This window comes from Sylvia atricapilla, chromosome 4, assembly GCF_009819655.1.
Source record: "Sylvia atricapilla isolate bSylAtr1 chromosome 4, bSylAtr1.pri, whole genome shotgun sequence".
NCBI classification, from domain to species: domain Eukaryota; kingdom Metazoa; phylum Chordata; class Aves; order Passeriformes; family Sylviidae; genus Sylvia; species Sylvia atricapilla.
The window spans coordinates 72,455,661-72,477,708 of NC_089143.1; the positions used below are offsets into that span (position 1 = coordinate 72,455,661).

At 41.4% G+C, this 22,048-nt stretch overlaps 1 protein-coding gene across 4 annotated transcripts in view; it reads right to left on the reverse strand.

Moving 5' to 3' along the window:
* The window catches only part of PDE5A (phosphodiesterase 5A), a 45,555-nt gene extending 23,985 nt beyond the window's left edge, over positions 1 to 21,570 (reverse strand). For 2 of the 4 annotated variants that reach the window (XM_066318411.1, XM_066318410.1), the window contains exons 1-5: positions 21,462 to 21,570; positions 8,619 to 9,201; positions 7,831 to 7,920; positions 1,820 to 1,891; positions 636 to 725 (exon numbers count right to left, since the gene is read on the reverse strand). In XM_066318411.1, coding sequence (XP_066174508.1) covers positions 636 to 725; positions 1,820 to 1,891; positions 7,831 to 7,920; positions 8,619 to 9,201; positions 21,462 to 21,565 — 939 coding nt within the window. In that variant the 5' untranslated portion in view covers positions 21,566 to 21,570. Of the gene's footprint in view, positions 1 to 635; positions 726 to 1,819; positions 1,892 to 7,830; positions 7,921 to 8,618; positions 9,202 to 20,291; positions 20,365 to 20,628; positions 20,732 to 21,461 lie in introns of those variants that run through there. The other 2 variants (XM_066318413.1, XM_066318412.1) reach the window with 2 other exon arrangements.
* Positions 21,571 to 22,048: the final 478 nt, after the last annotated feature.

The window sequence follows — 22,048 nt, forward strand, 5'->3', positions numbered from 1 at the left end:
CACTCGTAGTCAGTTGGAAACTCAGACCTACCAGGAAAACTTTAAAACAACTGCTGTCTAGTCTTTTCTCTGAGACATTATCACATCATACAGGACAGGGATATTCACCCATAAAGACCATGGCATTAATAACCCCTCGGTTACCAAGTTGGCAGCAAAGTAGAGCTGTAGCAATCTGAAGCAAATTCAGTTTTCCATTTGACCATTACTGAAAATATGGTTAGTGACTGTTATAGTGGCAATAGCCTAAAGGAACAGCCTGCACGCCCTCTGCTATTCCACAGGGATATTCCTGCTTGTAATTTACAGAGTCTGACACCTCTGGTTGTTAAATACATACCGTGAACCACAGGATAACTTCAGGCAATATCAAGTGTATGAACAGTGACTGAATTTTCTCTGTAGGGCTCCACCTGCTTCCCCTACACAGGCCATTTCTCACCGCCCAGGCTGGAATGAGCCCAGCCTCTTCCCACACAGCTCAGGAGAGCTTCACCAGAGACACACAGCGTTCAGCCACGGAGATTAAAAGCAGCCAGGGAGTAACCAGCACAGCAGGAACAGGACGAGGAGGCACTGCTCACTTGCAAACGCTCCTCATTCCTGTATCCCTGGGACAAACCTGTTGGCCGTACCTGATTGCGCCTGTTCTCCAGCAGGGACGTCTCATACAGCTGAGCGTTGTGAAGAACAATTCCACAAAATGCCAAATATGCCGCAAAATCCTGCAGACAAATGGGCATCAGCATCTCACAGAGATAATGTCCCGCGGCATCCAAACTCTAGTCAAAGATAAGCTACTGCAACATTTGGGTTTAATACTCCGAAGTATCAATTGATATTTTTGTTATTTTTGGCAATTGCATGTTCAGGGTTTTTTTTCCACCTACTCGTAATTTCTTATTTTCTCAAGAATCCCTTTTTTTAAGCTAAAATCTGAAGATCATTACCTTGGTACAAGTAGGGTTCATCTAAAAAGCAGCTTAAAGGAAAAATTAGTTGTGCAGCAGCGCATATTTTATCTAGAAAAAACTGGCCACAGACAACTGAGGCAATTGAATTCTGAGGGAATTCAATCCCTTGTGAATGGAAAATAAAAATCTGCTAACAGAGCAAAATTGTTTTCCTCATTTAGGATGGGATTAATTCTGATAGCCTGCAGATACGCAGTGTGCATTTTGTTTTAAAGGGGAACTTTTCAAAGAGAAAGGGTCAATTCTGATTCTTTTATTGCTGGTTGTTAAGTCAACTTCCTCAGCCTGAGCAGAGCCTGGTGTTTGCCCCACCTATCTGAACATGAAATCTGGGAAGTTTTGAAAAGCAGCTGCACTGGGAGAATTAGCAGCCAATTCTGCTGCCTGCTCTCCTGATTCTCTCATATATTGTTCATAATTTATCTAAAACTTTTTCTTTTCCCGCAGATGCTACACTGAGAAGTGACAGGGTGTTTAAAAGAGAATCATTCTACAAATTTTAATATTCAGATTGTGTTTGTTGGGCTTGCCAGGAGAGATAGAACCAATTAATTAAAAATTATGTCCTTTGAAAGTTATGGAAGTGTTTTACAATGCATTTCAGTACAGTAAGTCTGTGTTTCAGAGATCTGCCATGGTGATCCAGAAATGAAATTATTTCACATCCATATTTCTCATGGCCTCATAAAGAAAAAAAATTTGCAGTATTGCCAGGAATGTTTACTTTCTCAGAGATGTTTCATTTTTAATAACTTAAAAATTTCTGAGCAGCAGGAAAATTAAAAACATATCCATCCCCCTTCCCCTGTGAAAACAGAAGAGACATAAACATGCAGCTTTTATACCTTTTCATCTTGTTCAGTGAAAGTGCCCCCAATTCCAGACTTCTTGTTGATTGCTTGAGCCACACCAACAACCTAGTGTATTCAAAATAGAGAAATCAGCTAATTGTTATGAGTCTGTCACTGGATTCCATTTCTAGTATATTTATAAAAGATAATAAATGATCATTACAGGTATTTGCTTGATTGATATTAAATCAAATTGTTAATACAATAAATGTTTCTCTCATGCATAAACATTTCCTAGATTACAGGATTTGAAGACCTTAGCCTTTCCCTAATATAATTCTGTGTTTCCAGTCCTTTTGAGACAAAGTATTATTAATGTGACAAAGCATGAGCTAAGACAACTTTTAACAAGGCCAGAGGCTTTTCACTCAAAAGGTGATTACTTTCCTTTCAGTTTTTTAAATACATCCCCTCTGTGAAAGGGAAGTCTGCAGTGCTTAAAAAAAAAAACCATATAAGAAAACAGTAAAAGGACCATGTTAAAAAAAAAAGACTATTTAGACTCTCATACAGAAAAAAAAAAAGACTATTTAGACTCCTTTCATCAGCACTCCAGGTTTCAGATACAATAACAAGGGCAGGTGTTCCAATGGCCAGTTTTAGATCTTTGATAAGGTTTTTCAATAAAGGATTTTAACTGATGAGGGGAAGAAGTAATGGGGAGAAAAAACCCGCTGAAAATTCATTTTGACTTGATTAGGATAAAAATTTTGTCCATATGCAAACCTTTCTCTTCTCAGCTGCTGTTTCAGTGGCATTCTAAGCTTCCAGACAACTTTGTGTTGTGCCCATTTCTTTTTCATACAAAATGATCAGTTTTAAAAATTAAACTGGTCCAAATTCTGCCTTCATTTATATCAGTTAAAATTTCAGTGCACTTCTCAGAACTCCATAGAATATGGTGCAGAGACAATAATGAGAAAATCTTCAGACAGGCATTTTTTATCCATTGGAGTCTTGCCTGCCACCAGGTAATTAGGAGAAGATGTAGGAAATTCGAGAGGATCTGCTCCTGTTATTAAAGTAATTATGTAATTAGGACAAAAGTCAATCATGTGGGGCCATGGAGAACATATGCCTGCATTTTAGAGAATACTAAGCACAGTGTGAAACCCAAATCCTCATTTTTAAAACTTATTCTAAACAAGTCACAAACAACAATAGGCCCAATCTGTGATCCCCAGCTGGGATTTATGTTTGCACCCACAGAAATACTGAATCAAAGGTGACCAGCTGCTCTGGGCTCAGCTACACAGGGAACTAAAAAAGCTTAGGATATTACTCTGGACTTAAGAAAACCAAGGCTAAGGGAAAGACTGAAGTAATTAGGATCTGCTTATGCTTTGACACCAGTGAGTTTATGGCCTAAATCACTGAAGTAAGCAATGCACTGTGAATTGCTAGAAACCCTTTTCCGGAGCTTCCCCTCCAATTTGGACTCGGCAGGTGGGGTTATAGAACACAGGACATCTAAAGGAGTCCTGCAGTTCCCAGCAAGAGCCTTCTTACAGGTTTGCTCTATTGAAAGAGCATAAGGGGTAAGCAGAAGGAAATTCCCCTTGGATCAGAAACCAAGTACTTGGCTATTTTCCATTCAAATCACATAGAGACATAGACCATAATTGTTCCCTTATTTTCAGTCCCAAAGAAGAACAAACATTCCATCAGTTGCTGATTCAACACCCACATGTATTTTACCACATCTGAACACAGCTCTCCTGATTGTATTCTTGCTGGTAACACAGGTGATCTTCCAGTGCTCTGTTTGTTCTCCAACCTTTCTTCTCTAGCTGTGCTGCTTTTCCAATTTAATAAATCCTTATCCACATTACAAGGAGAGATTTCTTCTCATTAGCAGAGAACCTAATTTTTACTGTTTTCTTGCAATAGCTGAGTCCTGCCTCTAAAAGCAGCAGGCTACCTTGAGTACCCAGTAGGTGACAACTGATGACTTCAATGCTGATGATGACTGTGCTCTGGATTTTATATGGTTTCATGCTGCAATTTTTTGCACATTAACATTACAGGCCTAACTCTGTGAAAGCCATTCCAGCTCTACAGGCAGCTGGTGCCTTTTTCAGTAGGTTCTTACTTAAGCTGACTTCTGATGTAATTAATTTTGCTTTTTAAGAAAATATAATTTTTATTTTCTTTGCGGGCATCTGAAGGAAAATTATATTAAAGCCAAAGAATGGTAACAGAAAACGGGAAACTTGACATTTTTGATAAAAGAACATACCCACGTCAGAAGACAAAATGGTGTTGACCTTACTTTGCTCTCCTGGTCTTGTAGAGGTTGGATTCAAGCTTATAAAATTATCCTGCAGCGACAGAACTGTTTTTACAGAGTTTCATTTTTTATCAGCAAAAATTCCACATCCCTTTCTATCATTCATGCCAGCAGTAGGCTCCACACTTTGCAGCAGTCTACCAACTACAGCGTGTGTCTCGGCATAAGCTGAAAATCCATCCAAGAAGCCAATTACTGATCTCCATAATCCTGCAGCAAGACTGCTGCTGGAACTGAGTTCGTTTAAAGTCAGCTTGGCTAGACCTGCTCTAGCCTGCAATGATTGGGTTGTGTGATATCTGAAGGGTTCACTGGGGGAGAAAATAACTTCTCTGGCTAAAGGTGACATGCCCAGTCCTGTTTTACACAATAAAATTCAACAGGGGATTTTCAAACACTACTGTAAATAGCAGCACCCCGGATTTGTTGGGAAGAGCTTCTCAGTGACAGGAGATAGGGCCCAGTAAACAGCAAACCAAACAACTGAGTGGGCATTGGCAGAAAAAAACCCTCAACATTTCCCTAGCCCAATTACTAGGAAATTCAATCTTACAAGCTTACAGCCTGGGAGAGACGTCCCAGTTAATTCAGCTAAAAGCTCCATATGAGAAAATCCTACAGATTTCAGTAGAAATTAAATTGAGATTGAATTTTATGAAAATTACTATGCCCAGCTCAAAGAAAAAAAGAAAATGCAGCAATAACAGAAAATCGTGTCATTCCTGGAGATGTTATGTGGTAGCTGTGGTGGCTCTGTGCTTCAGAGACCATCCATTCTCCAGGTATTCCAAAACTGCTGGAGATCTGTCCTGAGTCCTCCATCAGCTCTAGAGAGCTGCACAAATTGGTTTAAGCTGAGGAATGAGTAAGGATGTCTATCCAGTCCTGTCAAAATGACTGTTTACGAGTGTATACAAAAGCATAGCAAAGGTAAAGTCCTCTCACTGCACTGCTATGTGTCTCATGGTTACTGATTCCTGGGTCCTTTCCATGAGCTCTTCTGTGAATCAAATTGTTTGCATTTATGGAATTTCTTACTAGCTGTTATTTTTAAATGGGACTTTAGTTTCTCATACGCCTCGTGGAAATATAGGCAAATGTGAAAAACATCTACTGGAAAAATATCTGTACTTCAGCAGGCCCAGAGGATTCAGTAATAAGCATGAGATTTTCCTCCTCTCAATTACTGACTCTTTTGTTTAAAAAAATAGCACTAATACTAAGCAAACAAACAAAGCTCCAGTTGCTCCTCTTTCTCAGTGTTTATTTTTGGATGTCTTCCAGAATCCTCTTTTGACTGTGATTGCTGACATCTTGGGCTAAGGCAGCATTCACAAGCTTCAACATTTCTAGAGGGGCTTTGGGGATTTTTAAGTTTTATCAATTTATTATTTTAACAGGGAGGAGCCAGTATTCTGGTTTTGTTGTTTAGGGGATTTTCAAACCAAAAAAGCAGCAGAATGCAAATGGAAAATTAAGGACTGATTCACTGACTCCAGCGTCTGTCCAAAAACATGTCAGTCATTTGTTACAGCAAGAATGAGAAAAGCCTTCCGGTAGAGACTGTAAAACTCTGAAAAAAATTAGGAACTGCCGTCCTTTCCTGTAAGAAATCTTACAGTTTAACAGCCTCAGATTATCGCCTATGAGTGTAACACTCCTCGAGCTTCAGGTTAGCTGAACTTGTCAAAATAAACCAATTCCTGCTCCATTTCCGCTTGCTGGTGCGCTCAGGAGGAGGAGGAAGCTGCCCGAAGACATGGCCCATTGCAAGTTTATTCAGCCCTTAAGTCATGGTGGGCTGAACAAACAGACTGCAGCTCTCCTATCGGCGATTGATGGAGAGACGGGAAGACTGATTCATGATCAGAATTCGATTTTACTGAGGTTTTCCAAGTCTTATATACCATTTCAGTGAGGTTAATAATTTCTACTGCAATAATTAGGTTAGAAGATCATACAAGCAACTCATGCATTATACAACATCTTTATCGTAGGGGGTTGATTGAATCTTTTCCCTCAAACAGGTTTTAATCCCATCTTCTCATAAGCTCAAAGTTCTGTTTGTCCTTGCCACAGCATCCTAGTCACCAGACTAGTTACACTAATTAAGTCTGTCTAATTCTCAGACTTGTGTATTCCCACACTCTCCTATCCCCACCCACCAGCAGCACGTGGTGAGAAGGGGGCCCTTCCACACTCCCCAGCCAGTACGGCTTTGCAGCTCATTCCTGTGCCCAGTTCCATGGAGCATACCACCTTTTTCCACATGACAAATAAAAAAAAGGCTTGGCTTGGGTTAAATTTGAAGCCTTGCATCGGCCTGACATGGACCACTGGTCCCTGACAGTTCTTCACATGGCATCTGCTTTGCTCACCCACTGGCCCAGGGCCAGCAGTGGCTGCTGCCAGGTAGAAAGGGGAAGGCTTTTAAGCAGGAGTGGGAGTAGGAAAGGATCAAATGCTGTCCTTGGAAGAATGGAACAAAGTAATTTAAGCTGAAATTTGCAGTACGTGAAGAAAGGAAATACTGGCCGACCATCTGGATCGGCTAGAATGAGATTGAATAAACAAATTAATGCAGGAGTTTAATCAATTCATTTAACAAAAAAAAAAAAAAAAAAAAAAAAAAAAGGTTCAGGGCAGTAGAAGTCAAGGTGACACTCAACAAGAGGGGTGAAAATGGAAGACCAGCAAAAAGAAGCTATGATGTCTTCAAATCAATCTTGGCAACATTTCTTTTTGGGAGCTTGAGTTTTCTGGAAGCAAACTATACATGCAAAAATAAATGAATTCCAGGAGAGCGAAATCTCCACTTGAAAGCTCTAACACACTGTGTGGAGAGCCTTATATTTTATGAGTATTCTAGAACTGATGATGTGGCTGAAGGCCACTACAGTCAGGAGGAAAGAAAATCCAATCACACTTTCCTTACTCCCTAAGTCAAAGAGTGCATCTCATCTTTTCCCTGTTCATTGGCTTTTGTGGACTTTACTGAATTCACTCTTCAGGGCAAGAAGGTGGTGTTAGCCCACAATAAGAATTCTCCCTGCTGCAGTAGCATGTGACAGGATGAGAGAGCTCCCATGAGAAGCAGCATGGTCAGGAAATACAGGCAAGAGCTCAGTGAGCACATTCACACTGTTTCAAATTAGAAGTCATTGAAGTTATGACTTGAGGGCGACTTTTCTGAATCCCACTGACACCGTGTGTTTGTCAATGCCTGATGTCAGGCACTCAGCTCATAAGTAATAAATAGGAACCATGTTGAGTTAAGAGAGTGTAAAAATAATCATGTTTTTAGACAATGATAAAGCCCAGTTTGTGCCCTCTGAATTAAGCAATATAGATACCAACTAAGCTGAAGTACAGTAACTTAATCACAATTTGAGATAGACCGGTAAGTGCGCAGAGAACTTTAATGCTGACAGATACTGAGTACAGGAAGCAGGAACAGCACTTCTGGACTTAAATACATATATTCTACTGCGGCATTTGGGATTAAACTCTTCCTGACAGTTCCCTTTGGCTTACATTACTCAACTAGATAAGATAAAATTACAGTCTAAACAAACATAAGCAGTCTTCCTAAAAAAAAAAAAAAAAGAAAAAAAAAGGATGGTTGGGAGACGATGACTGCCAGCTAATTGAAGTTTAAAGCATCAGCATGACTGGAAATAGTATTACATGAAGTGATCCCAAGATTGCAACTTACCTCTTCCCTGTGATTCTTTATTGGCATACAGAGAATGCTCTGAGTCTTATACCCTGTGATCTGGTCAACTTCTGCATTGAATCTTGGATCCTGATACAAGAAAAAAAAATGCAATTATTAGACTGCTGCCCTAAAGATCAGTTCTTTTTCTTCCTTGGTTTATAGATTAAGAAAAGTTTAATATTTTATTTGACTGCTACCCAGGATAACAAAGGTTCCATTGCCAGACAATAATTATTTAAAGTTGCTACTGTCAGCGTGTTAACAGAAAAGCATTTGTGTGGAACATGACTGCATAGATTAAGACCACTGCTATAAAGAACAAAAACCCCAAACCATAGAAAAAGCTTTTTTTTGAGCCTAGACCATCATTATAATAAATATGCTCATGGATTAACCATCCCTGGTTTACCTTTTATCATCAAGAAGAAATTACAGAAATAAACTGAAAGATTTGTGCCCACAGAGGAACACTGTTTCATAAATGTGGTTCGTGGTTTTGCATTTATCAGAGATGGCTTGTTTCATTTCTTCGCCTCAGTATTAAACTCTGAATAATCACCTCAACAGAACTCTGATTTTTTTAGTCCTAGCTTCACGCTTCTGTATGCACATTTAGCTATGATACACGCACTATAACCAAAACCATGGTGTCGAGTTTGCATCTTGACCACTTGAAGTCAACACAGCACCAAATACAGGCACTGAAATGGCAATATTCCAGCAGCTGATAACGTGTCAGCTTCTTCTTTTCCAAGAACTGCCGAAGATAAATTTCCTTGGCTTACCTCATAGGCATTCTTGATGTTGAGAGGCTGCCCTATGGCTGCCACGTGACCCACAATGCCTTTGTTCCACTCCAGGCGAATGCAGTTGTTGGAAGCTTCTTCCAGGGTGGATCCTTCTGCCACATCAAAGAGGCGGCTCACGAGAAACTTCTCGTTGGAGCTGTCCTCACACACCAGGAACAGGGAATAGCGGTCGGCTGCGATCAGCTCGTGGATGTGTAGGAAGATCTTATGGCAAAGCGCCGTGACATCCAAGTGACTAGAAATATCTTTCACAAGTTCCAATAGTCTCGAGCACTGATCTCCTGCACTGGTCTCAATCCTTGGAGATTGCAGAGGCATCTGTTCCTTCTTGTCAGAGCCAGAGAGAAAGCTCACTGCTCCTACCGAGTCCTTGACAAAAATGGGCCTTAAGGGTCTGTCAAATTCAGAAGCGGAGATTTTCCTTGCTGGCGTCCCAGAGCTGGAGCTCTCGGCACAGGCAGGCTGGTGACAGGCACAGGCTTCGCTCTGGGACTTGGCTCCCTCCTTGCAGACTGGGATGGTATGAACTCTCTCAGCAAACCATGCATTAACCATTTCTCTGTAAAACAAAACCAAAAATGCAGCGAATGACGCGAATTGGAAATCCTCTAGCTCGTGTCTGAAGCTGACACCGGGAGGGTAACTACACATTTTCACACAGAGGGCACTGATGCACCTTTAGACTCCTCTGTATCAGTAGGCTCCAATTTCATGCAGCACTCAGCCCAGATTAAGCAGTAACATTTTCAGCCCCATAAAAAAGAAGCCATTTTTGCCTAGAGAAAATACCTGAATAGGGCAGAGGAGGATCACTTATGCTATGGCTTTCAGAGCACAGATTAGAAGTTTACACCATCATTTTGTGACTGAAAAGTTCCAGTCCTTTCCACTCCTAAGATTTGGATTTCTATATATCAATCTCTCAATCTCCTGCAGCCCTTCGTAGTTTTCTGTTGCTAATTTTAAGTTAACTTCTCCTGCCCTCAAAGTTAATAAAAAATGCTGGACTCACGGCATAAAAGTTGCGCTTAAAAACCATCAAAGAAACATGAATATTACCAATTTAACCCCCTGCAAATAAGAACAGACTGTTTTCATGCATCTCTTCTATTTCCTTTCCTTGCAGATGACACTCATTGTCTAACTCAACCCCAAATACTGAAAAACCCTAAAATGGCATTTTTAAGAGTTCATCACCCATCAAAAAATGCCATGCATCTCTAGTATTTAACTGTGCTTCCCAAATTAAGTTAGCACTACAAAACCAACCCTAATTATGCCCTCACTAAATACAGCATATTGTCATAACTTGAGTATACTTTTTTAATCACTATAATATTTTCTTATCCAAAATCTGAGGGTTTTTTTCTTTAAGTTTATTTTTGTCTTTTTGTTGGTTGGGGTTTTTTTTTTTTTTTTCTAAGTACAGGGGTTTTTATTTCATTTACTCAGCGTTGAGGATTCCTCACACCACACACCCTACTCTCAGAAGAAATGGGGTTTTGCTGTATTACATAACATACGAGCCCAGGAACAGCAAAAATCCTATTAACAAATCTGATCTTTTGGAAACCTTTCATGGTGGTCATGTTTTAAATTTGGGATATTTTTTATTTGCTCAGCAGACCACAGGAATCCTGAGAGTGAAGCTGAATGAAGCCATGGAAGTCAGTCAAGTCAGTCAGCCGCTGATCAGTTACACGCATCGGTGTAAGTTACACATGAAAAGCACTGTACAAAAGTCTTATTTTCCTTACAGCACACCTTGATCTTGGCCGTAGGATGCAATACTGCAAGCACAATTAACCCTCATCTCAAAGCAAAGGGATCAATTAAAATATGAAGTCAAATAATATTTTTAATAGCAAACCATCCACAAAAGGAAACTCCTTTGACTTCTGTTAGGAAGGCTTGAAAGAGTTTTTTCGATCACATATCATTTGGAGACCTCAACTGTAGGCAAACATGCTATAAAAAAATTGAATTATTGAAAACTAATGATCCTCCTTTATTAAAGTAGTGATACCTATTTTTTTTTGTGCAGTAACCTCATCCAAGTGTTTCTTGTAGTGAAGAAAGAACTAATATATCCTTAGAAATATGACTTTAGCAATATTACTTTCCAGCACTTAAACAGGATGAACATTAAATGTGTGAGCTGTTTACCATTTATTACTACAACGTATAATACGATTTGCATAGGACAGTGCCACATTTGCAAAAGCTGTTTCACTGAGAGTCAAAATAAGAAGCTAGCATTTGGTAACACTTGGAGTTGGAATTTTCATTTATTAGACCAAATGAGAAAGAATAAAATGCTTCAATTAAAATGACCAGAAATAGCCTTAAGAAAATTAAAAAGCTAAAGATACAAAAATCTGTCTGTAAATACAGTACAACCTCTAAAATCAGTGCTGCTAAGTCTTGTTAGCAGATGTGCTATATGCAGGCCCTTTTTGTTTTACTCTGATCTCCTCAAAACAAAAAAATTACCTGGAAATTTTAGCTCCTCCAAAACAAAACTATCATCTAGCTCTAAGGCTGCAGAAAAGAACCTGCAAATGCTACTTGGAGGCATTTAAACCTCGGGCACAGGAAGGTAGGTTTTCTATAGTTTTAAAGAATATTGGTGACTTGCCCCAGATTCACATGTGTGCTGACTTAGTTTCTGAGCACTGAGGACTGGCATTAATGGAAGGTAAGACTGAAAAGTAGCAGTAATAACACAGTGCCAGATGGAGAGTGTTCTCCAACAACTGACGAGGCTCAGAAGTCATGTAATTGAAAATGCACGTGTTTGAAGGCATGTTTGGAAATGAACCTGTGCTGTTGTTGGGCGACAGCAATTTGCAGAGCAATCTGATTCACCGCTCACTTACTCCTGAGGAAAGGAGAATGTAAAAAGCTATCATTTTCCCTTCTGATTTACATACGTGGGTGCATTGATACAAGATGCAGGGCAGGGAAAGAATCCGTTACCCTTCACGCATAAAGAAAAAGCTACAGCAGAAATTTGATTTATCAGTAGAAACCTGTCATTTTATTTATTCTGCAATGTCACGTTACGATTTCCCCAGGCCTTAATGGTGTAGCAATAGCAAGCAGTAAGAACAATGTACTCTGAATGCTAATACCTGTTCTCAAACTGTGGCCGTGAGATTATTAATTTTTTACGCTCTTGCCTTTTTACTGTGAAAAATAAGCATACATTTCTTAGGGAGGTTATTGAGGGATGTGGAACACAGCTGTAAAACCTTTCACGTGGAAGGAATTATGTTTAGCAAGAACTGACTACTTGTTGGGTATCAGCACTGTTTATGAAGCACTTAAACACTGAACAGAACTGTATTTGGAGCTGCATAATTATGAGTAACATATTGCTGTCCTTTAATTTCTCTTGGGTGATGGTTCAATAATTTGCCAGCATAGTGCGTGATTCTCAGAAAGCTCTTTAGACTAACAACAACAAATCCTTAACTAAACTGGTTAAAGCATGGTTTTCAACTTCAGACCTTTTAAGCATTTTACTTTGGGCAACAGAAAAGCCATTCAAATTCAACTGGAAAAAGAACAGTATTCAGTGACCTTTACCAAATGCCTCTTCTAACAAGGAAACTATTTAGCTCCTTTTACTCGCCCAGTTACACACAGGGGTGGAAGAACCAGCATTTCACATGAGCTGACGTATTCTAACTCTATTTAAAATCTCTGGGTGTCTTGACATGCACTCGCTTGTTGACACTCAGTCCCATTTAACAATGCACGACAAGAAGGGTATTATGACTAACACAAGTACTCTCACAGCACGGAATTAGCTCAGCAGATATCCGACAGCAGACACATCCTGAGCCACGAGCGAGGCTCCTGGAAACCAGCAACGAGTGCCATGTGCAATTAAGATGTCGTTTTGAAAGGACTGCAGGAAGAAACCAACACTTGTGGCTATCCGTATGAACAGTCTCCAGTAAGCACTGGCACTATCAAGAGCTGACTGTAAGGCCAAGACCCCGGCTGTAGTCTGGAAGCCGCAGGAGCAGATACTGATCCACAGTGACCCATGCAGACGGTTAAACTCAATGCAGTGTCTCTATCCCACTATGGGAATCACTGAGAGTTGAGGAGTTCCAGCACCATATTCCTCACGACCAGGATGCGTCCTTTACTGCACTGTGATCCTTTAATACAAAGATGGAATTTATCCCAGAGCTCATGAACAGGAATAGTAGAATATGATGTTACCATTTTTTAGTCACTCCTATCAGCCAAATCCAATCTTTCCTTTATAAAACAAGACAGTAGTGACTGCTGAATTTGGCTGGTGACTTCATCAGCAGATGACAAAACTGGAGAGGAATTTTGAAGTGACAGTGCTAAGAAGGGGATAAAAATGCAATGGCAGGCAAAACATCGAAGAAAAAAAGATGGTGTGATCCTCCCCTCTATCACTGCTTATACACAAGCACACATAATCTGCAGTACATGAGACTTTGTGGGCTTCAGAGGAATTAAGACTCTTTGGCCCAAATTCATTAAATGCTGCACAGAAAGTAGACGTGTCTCTAGAGCAAGAGGTTTCCAGTATTAAAAGGCAATAAAAATAGAAAATCAATGGTTGAGAAAACACAGGCACAAGGAAGCAACATGTCTTGAGCCAGGTCAGGTCATGCAGGAAGGCACACGCAGAGCTGAAGAGCACCTTGCTGTATTTCCTGTGCATCAAACCATTCTGACACAACACTAATCACTATGCTGCTCATACACTGGGAATATTAAATAATTTATTGTACCCATCTTCTGCTTCATTGTGATTCTCTTCAAAGTACACAGCAACCCAACCCAGTGAAGATGTTTAAACAGTATCTGCCAGGTTGGGATTGTCTTGCTTACAATCACCACACTGCCTGCGTAAGAACACACCCATGTGACCATTCAGCACAACTGCCTGGCACCTTTGGAGAAAATGTACAAAAATCCAGAATGCAAAGGTAACACTGAGAGGCAACAATGACAGTAAAAACTGCACATTACTCACCTTGCACTAAGAACGCCTAACACTTGTAGTTCCGTAACAGAACGCAGTGATAAGTAGTTTTCAGTGAAAGAGCAAATAATACCTTGTTTTTTCTCTGTTCAAGCCATTCCTATGGACAATGTGTAATTTTCTAGTAGCTGCATGGACTGTACTGCTAATTTTTCATTCAAATCATTGGTAGCATACTTCAGGAGAGGGATTACAAACTTGCCTACTAGAAATTGCCAGCTTTCAAGTGTCTAAATTCCTGTAGCCTAATCTGCCAATGTTGAAATCAACAATATTACAAGCTAAACTTTATAACTGTTTTCTCAATTGCCTTCCATAAAATAACCACTAGATGTCTTCAAATTTTTCTCCAGCATCTTGACATAATTTAGACATGGAAATCATTTAAAGCATTAACAAAAACTCCAAAATGATTCGGCTTTAGCAAAGGAGGTTGAAATGCAAAGCCACTTGGATGTTATAATTGCCTTCCCATTTTCTTTCTAGTACTTCCTCTTTCACAATCACATTCTAAGTGGTTTTGTCTCTATTCTAGCAATGGAAACATTCAAATAAATTGTATAAGGCCTCATAAGATGGAAACAGTAAACGGACTGTAAAAGAAATGTTTTCAAACTGACTAAAAGAGTAGATTGACAAAGACAATAGATGTTTTTCCTTAAACCCTTCCCAGTTGTAGTCAGTGGAGATGCCATTTCTCGTGGTAGGCAAGCAGTTCTGGAATATGAAGTATGACAGTTTTTTAGCACAACTCTGTCAAATATATTAGCACACATTTAGCTTTAAAGATTTCAATTGGCACAAATGACTTCTATTTGAATGCAGTTCTTAACTTAGAATGTTAATTCTTGATTCAAACCATGCTCATGAGAGACTGAAATAACTTTTTAGAATGATGAAATTTTAACCTTGTCTAAATGTTCATTTTTTTTAAGCAGAAGGCACAGATTGCTTTATTATTCGTAGCAAAAGTATTCAAATTGGAAAACACTGATAGGCTATTCTTCACTATTTTCAAGTTTTCTTTAATAACCTAACTTCAAGCTTCACTTTTTACGAGAAAGATTTCTTCCACAGAAGAGACTTTCTGCTTGCACTATAAAGAAAGGCGGACTAATTCCTCAGGGACTAAAGTTCTAAAACCTGACCTTTATTTCTCCTCCCTATGTTTGCTTCTTGCTCCAAACTCAAAAAAGAAAAAAAAAAAGTAGGTACCAAATGATTTAGGTGGGAAAGCAGTAGGACAATACCAGTAATTTCAGTGAAAAATGGATTAAGAGTTAAATTCACACCCGCTTGGAGACTTCATGTAAATCTTTAGCACTACTTCATTTCCACCTGAATTCCTAAACCAGGGATTAGGTCTGACTGAAGTGGTGCAGAGGCTCTGGGATGATGATTCTCTCTGCTGGGGTGAGTTATACATAACGTACAAATAAGGGGGGAAATACATTATTTTTACCAAGCAAATATGTTTTGTGGTAATATTTTCAGTGCCAATGTGAAATTACAACCATTGTGTTAATAACCACAAGCTATTTGTATTACTTATTTTCTGGCACTTTGCAAATAGCTTCTTTTGTATTTAATGCCTTTTTTTAAATATAGTTTTCTTCAAGTCAATCATATAAATCAGAAAGCACTCCATGTAAATCTATGTTTCTTTTCCAGTAAGGAAAAGAAATACTTCTATACTGTGCTTTTATTAATTATATTTTTTCCACGACAAAAACCAAAACACTTTAATGGTGAAAATGAAAATAGGTGGTATCGTATTAGTTCAAGTCAAGAAGGTACTGCCTAAATCCTCACAGGAGGATTCTTCAGCAGATACCCAATACAGAACCTCTGTGATGCTCTACAATTTCTTTATGGTGCTCTATAATTTAGGAATCAAAGAAAGGTGTCGAACTTCCTTGAGTCTCCTGCAGAGGCAATGTACACCTCAGCTCCACTTTTCTCCCTTGTTGCCAGAAATTTGACCCTGTTCTCTAAAGTCTCCCCAGTTACAGCCAAAAAACAACCTAACAATGGAAATGAGATTTCAGTGCCTACTAGCATTATCAAAAGTACTGTAATATGGTCATAGCTGCCCTGAAACATGAGGAGGCAAAAAGGGATGGCAACTGTCAGAGTGGTTCGACCCATCTGATTCTCATCCTCTACGGCATTAATTAATGCATTCTGCACGCCCATTTATTTCTCTATCACACAGGGCAAGAACTGAGTGGAAGCACATTTTCCTCGTAGCTACTCACAGTTTCTGCTGACTAGTTCATCTCCATACCAAAGATTCTGTGTAGGAGTTCAGTTTAGAGCTTTGGGGGAATTTAAGATGTAAATCGCTAGTAAGTGGTTTCTTATCGTTTCTCAAATGACAGTTTATTCAGTCTACAGTAATTGCTGTTTCAGAGATAGTTTCCAAAATACTCCAGCATTCACCTCACTTCATTTCCAACAACAAATGCCAGAAGTAGTCAATCACATTTGCAACTTGATGAATAGGGGTAACATTCCTCACTTTTCCTGAATGCTTTTTGAATCAGTAGTTAAAAATATTTTGGGATCATCTTAAAACTTTGCTGTTATCATGAAAGGCATAAGGAAGGATATGGATACATTATTTATAAGTGGGTAACTATGAACATCATTACACCAACAAGCAGAACTCCCCAAGACTTCAAAGAAATTGATTTTTTTTCCCTGTACTTATTTCTCAGAAAAGCTCGGTAAACATCCAATAAAACCAAGTAAGTGGGAGAAAATATTCTGATCCCCTTCATTACCACTGCTTCCTGTGAGTTTCAAGCCATGGTCTCAGGAATCAGTGGGTCTGCAGCCCTCTTGTAAATGCTTTATAGAAAAGCTAGTCCCCTTTCAGCATATCCCAACTCTGTGCTCAGGATTCTGTGTCTCCACTGGAAAGCTACTGGGGTCCTTCAATCGTGGAAGTTCAAAGCCCTCTGTCTACTTACCAAGCTCACGTTTGGAGTGCAATACCTGTGCATTTTTAAGATTATTGCTCTTCTTTGTATGCAACGCTTTTTCAAGAAGAACACAAGCCACAGCACATTTCAGTGCAGAAAACCTCCAGTGGCTTTATCTTTGAAAATCAGAATTTTCATTCAATTACAAAAAAATTAATTAATACACACACTTCACCGATGCACAGAACGCATATGACACATAATATTTAGGAGAATCAACTTCAGATAGCTGGCTCAAACTGAAAGATATTTTTAAAAGCCCTCTAGACAGAGACTAGAAGGCAAATGTTCTGACTAATGTAGTACTGCAGGCAGCACATTACAAATTGATTGTCCACCAGCCATCAACAAGAAAAAAACCCCAACAAACCCGCAAACAACTGTGCTTGAGTTTTCTCCCAGTAATAAATGTAATTGATATATTCAAGTAATGCAATATCTGAATTTTACCACGGTTTCCCAGTAAACACCAGTTCTGGAATCCTCAGTGAAGCAGTGTGAAGTACCAAACTGTTAAGAACAAATATTTTTCCAAATACAACCCTGCCTTTATTAATTTGTAAATATTTCTCAAACCTGCTAATAAGCCAGGACATATTTATAACAAAAATAATCTTATTTCCACTGAAGGGCACATAAGATTTGGGTCAATAATTTGTCTTCATCACACCATACGTTTAAAGAATCAGATAAAAGCTGCCTGTAACAATACAGTTACCTCTGATTCAGAGGAGAAATTTTACTTTGGCTGTTCTGGCAGTCTGCTGCTTCTGAGTGCAAAGAGCACTAAGAGAGAATCATTCCCATATTTATTAAAACAGGGACAAACAGGAAGTCAGAAGTACAGAAATATTCCATAGCGGGTTGAAATAAATGTAATGTTTGAGGATGGCAATGCACGGGCTGTTTGTTTAAAGGAATGTAAAAAGATAAAACTACAGGTAGACAAAAGGGTAATGAATTTAGCCATAAATGTGACAAAAAAAAAACCCCACAAACAAACCAACCAACCCCAAAAAAACAAACCAACAAAAACTTGCAGATTATGACTTTATAGCATCGAGCTAGAACAACTATAGTTGTAGCAACGCAGAATCACCTTACTTGAAAATGTTTCTGCTTCTGAGAAGCCAAAATATCATAGGCAATTCTAAAACTTTGGGAAGGGAAAAATAACAAGAGCTGGGAAAAGAAGCACAAGCTTAAATTTCACAGGAGCAAGGCATTTAGAAACTCTTGACCCTTAGGTTTGCAGTACCAAACTCTGCAGCCAGAAGTTTTGTCAGCCAGCACAGCCTCACTGAGTGAAGCAAATTGATCTTGTCCCCGAGCATCCCAGTGACACACTTCCCCTTTGTTGTGCTGCACTTTGATCATCCTGGAACAGCACCTCATGGATAACAGCTATGGATATTGCCTCCGCACAACACTCACCTCCCTGGTACGAAATAAAGTAATAAATGACTGATTCCATACCTTCCTACTTATAGGATCCCAGTTTATTCACCTGCTCAAAGGAGGGAGGACTCAAAGCTGCCCACCTGGATGACAGGCTTGCAGCTCCGCACTGTTCAGGTGGAATTCAAGCAAGGCACTTTTATCGGAGAATACCCACAGAGCCAGCCCAGCCTGGAGGGAGGCTGGGATGTGGCCTTCCTGCCAACCCCGAGGCAACTGCAGATCCAAACGCAGGCTGTAAGGCCGGGGGATGTGCTCACCTTCTCCAACACATCGGCGGGTAGGGAGGAGCACAGGTGCACACTTGTTCAGCTGACGACCTGCAGCCCTTCTCTCCAAGACCCCAGAACATGGACTGAGGAGCACAGCGATTCTAACAGTTGTCACTTTATGAACAAATTGTGACTAGGGAGTAACATCTTTTAAAGTGCCACCGTGCCAGAAAATACAGTTTTTATTCAAACCATGAAAACGGATACTAATCTCAAATTGCCCTATACAAACTGGATCAGGAGGCAACTACTCCATTATATAAGATGACAACTCTAACCCCATACTTTTTAAAATAACAAAGCATACATCTTCTAAGTATTATTTAGACACCTAACTAAAAACTCTTTGTGTCTGGAAATTACCAGCAGAGCTACTATATAAAACACCATGGGGACTAATTAATTGCAGAAAAAAATATACTAACTATTCAACACTCATTATAAAATTGCTAAATTAAGTTCAAATTCAAAGCTCATTAGTATGAGTGGAAACAGCTTGTATTAGTTCTATTAGGCAATCATAAATGATGGAGCCGGTAATTTTTCCTATTCCTATGTAGAAATATTTGAGAAACAGATACAGAAACTCTCTTTATCCATTAGCAATTGTGCCTCAAAACTGACTAAAGCTGACTATGCCTCTGTGCTCCGCAAGATACCAAACAAACTAACTTCTTGGTCTATTGCTTTCAGGACCTGTGAGAACTTCGGCATATTATGAAACAAAACAAAAAAAAAAGAGAACCCAGTAAATTATAATTAGAAAAGAGTGAAAGTAGCTCAGGGAACACCTCTTTACTTGAGAGAGTAAATATAATGCTAATAGCAAAACATTAACAGCATAGTCTTTGTTCATTGTTTGCTGCTCTGCAAGGATTCATCTAAAGCAAAGCACGGTATTAGATGCCAGGATTTTCTCTTAGCCCTAAATAACACTACCAAGTGGAACAACACTAAACCTCTTTACAAAGTACAGTTCTTTCAAACCACTCATCTCTACATGTTATGTTGAAGCAACACACAGTCAAGTAATTTGTCATTTGTCTATTCAAATACAAACTTACGTATGATGGAGGTATTCCTTATTGTATTTAGTTTTCTATTTAAACAAGAAGGACCAAAAAAAAAAAAAAAAAAAAAAAGAAACCACCAACAACCACAAAAACAAAAAAAAAAAACAGAAAAAAAAACCAAACCCACAATACCACGCAAGACAGCAGAGAAGAGAGTTTTGAGACAATTGCAATGTTTCCACCATTTCAAAACCATCACAGAATTGTCGCCAAGTGAAGATTCGAAAGTCCACAGCCTTTCGGCAAACCCCTCTCTAACTGCAGAGGCATTGCCATCACAGAGACTCGACTGAATTGTATTTTCTGAAGTACTGCCTCTTTCAGAACGGCACAAACGCAGAACTGTGCCTCAGAGTGAACAAAAAGACTTACCAAACCTGCCTATGGGGAAAACAAATTTGACACAGCGGTTACTATTAATTAGCATTCCTATTTGTTCGATACTACATGCACTTTCCAAAGGAAGTGTGACAGTCTGGACTAAGAAAATGCTACTTCTCAGAGCTGCTAGCACCCTATTTCCTGAGCAAACAAGCCCAGTGCCACACCACTCACTGGTGTTCTGGAGAGCATCAAGGTTAAACTACTTCTGTCTACTCGTCCTGCACCTTTGTGCAGCCTTAAATTAAAAAAAAAATTAAAAAAAATCAACATTTAAAAGACATTTTAAAAGCTTTTCTTTTTTCTGTTATATGAACCTAAGGAAGCAGCAGCAGAAGAAAGGGGACTGCCTGACAGATGGTCACAAGCAAGCGGGTGACCCCTGAAGCTCTCTAGCTCTCTGCGAGTCAATTATTAATGGGGATTTCTCTTCTTACCGCCCCATACCATGCAGAGAGGAGCAGCAGCAGCAGCAGCACCTCATTCAGAATGCATCCATCCCCGCCAAGTGACCGGAGGAAGCAGCCGCGGGGAGCAGATGGTGCGAGCGGCGCGGAGCCGGCGTGTCCGGGGAGCCGAGCGCAGCACTTACCCCAGCCCTCGCTGCGACAGACCGTGGGAGCCGCAGATCGCCCGGACTCTGCATCCCCACGGCTTTGTTTATCGGAAAATATTCAAAATGGAAACCTGACTCCACTTCTAAAAATAGCCCCATTTACTCCAATTCGACTTGAACTCCCGCTGTTGAAGCGTGTGACAACAGCGAGCAAATACCTCGTCTTATCTCCAAAAGGCAGCATGTCAAGCCAAGGGGGGGAATGCCCAGACGAGCTCCTCAGGTCCTCAGTGCCGGGTTCTTGGCAAGAAGCGGCGCCGAGAAGGGGCGAGCGCGGAGGGGCCGGGCCGCCCCCTGCCGGCAAGGCGCCCGCTCCCCGGGCCGCGATGTCTCCGTGCCCGCTCCTGTGCCCGCCGCCCCGCAGCCCGCCTCCGAGCCGGGCCCGCGGGCGTCTCCGCACCGGACGGGCTCCGAGCCGCCCGCCCCGCCGCGCACGGCTCAGCAGCTCCCTCCGCGCTCAGGCCGTGCGGCCGCCCGCGGGTCACTAAAGAGGTGACCAACCCACAGGGTGACGGGGCTCCTCAAGAGCAGCGCTGTGCTTTGAGACCACTAAGCCCTGACATAACCCGCTCTCCCCAAGACAACAGATACTCTTTGAAGCTTCTACCTACTTCGCCGGGCGGGGAAACACACAGTTGCGCTACTCCCGAGGAGTTGAGCGTGTCTGTTCGGGAGGGAGGAGAACACACCATCACTAACTCACAGCCCGGGGCGGGGAGCGGCGGGGCCGGCACGGCTTCGCGGAGAGGTTCTCGGGGCCGGGCTGCGGGCGACAGCCCCCGGGAAGCGCCGCATGTGCCCTGCGGTGGCAGCCGGGCGAAGCTGCTGCCTGCTGCTTTCAGCTCTTGCTCTTTCCAGAGCGGGGGCGGCGGGGCTGGGCTGCGAGCCGCGACTTTTTATTTTCTTTGGAGGCAGTGAAGTGGAATGGCAAAGAACGAGGTTTTCCCGTCAAGAAAGGAACTGCCTCTATCCGCCGCTGCTGCGGGCTTACCTCGTAGCTTTTCTAACAAAGTACGAGCGGGTGAAGTCGCCGTGATCGTCCAGCCACGCTTCCAGCGCTTCCTGCTCCGGCGCGGGGGCAGAGCGGCGCTCCATGCTCCTGCCGGCGCTGCCTCCCGCGGCCCGGCCCGCGTACAGCCGCGGAGCCCCGCGCTCCCGCCCCGCCGAGCCCCGCTCCCAGGTGCACGGGCGGCAGGAAACCCGGCCGCGGCACCTCAGCGCATCTCCGGCCCGGCCGCGCTCCCGCGGCGGCCACAGCCGGCTCCACCTCCACCGCGGCCCCGCCTGCGCCCAAAGAGTGGTGAATCGAGTGTCACTTCGGAGCGTTCCGCTGTCTGTTGTCACTGTGCCGTGTCTCACAGACCTCAGCCTGGATGTGAGTACTGAAGCCCTGGCTTTGCAGTCCTTCTTGCCTTCAAGGCGTGATCCGTTTGACACTCTGAATAAGCGCAGCCCAGCTTTGAGGATGCTCAGCACGCTGCTCCTGCTGTCTCGAATTTAGACAGCTGGGACTGCAGTTTTGGTTAACACTGAGCACCGCTTTCATGTATTGTAGTTCCAGTCTCTGATGTGCACGTG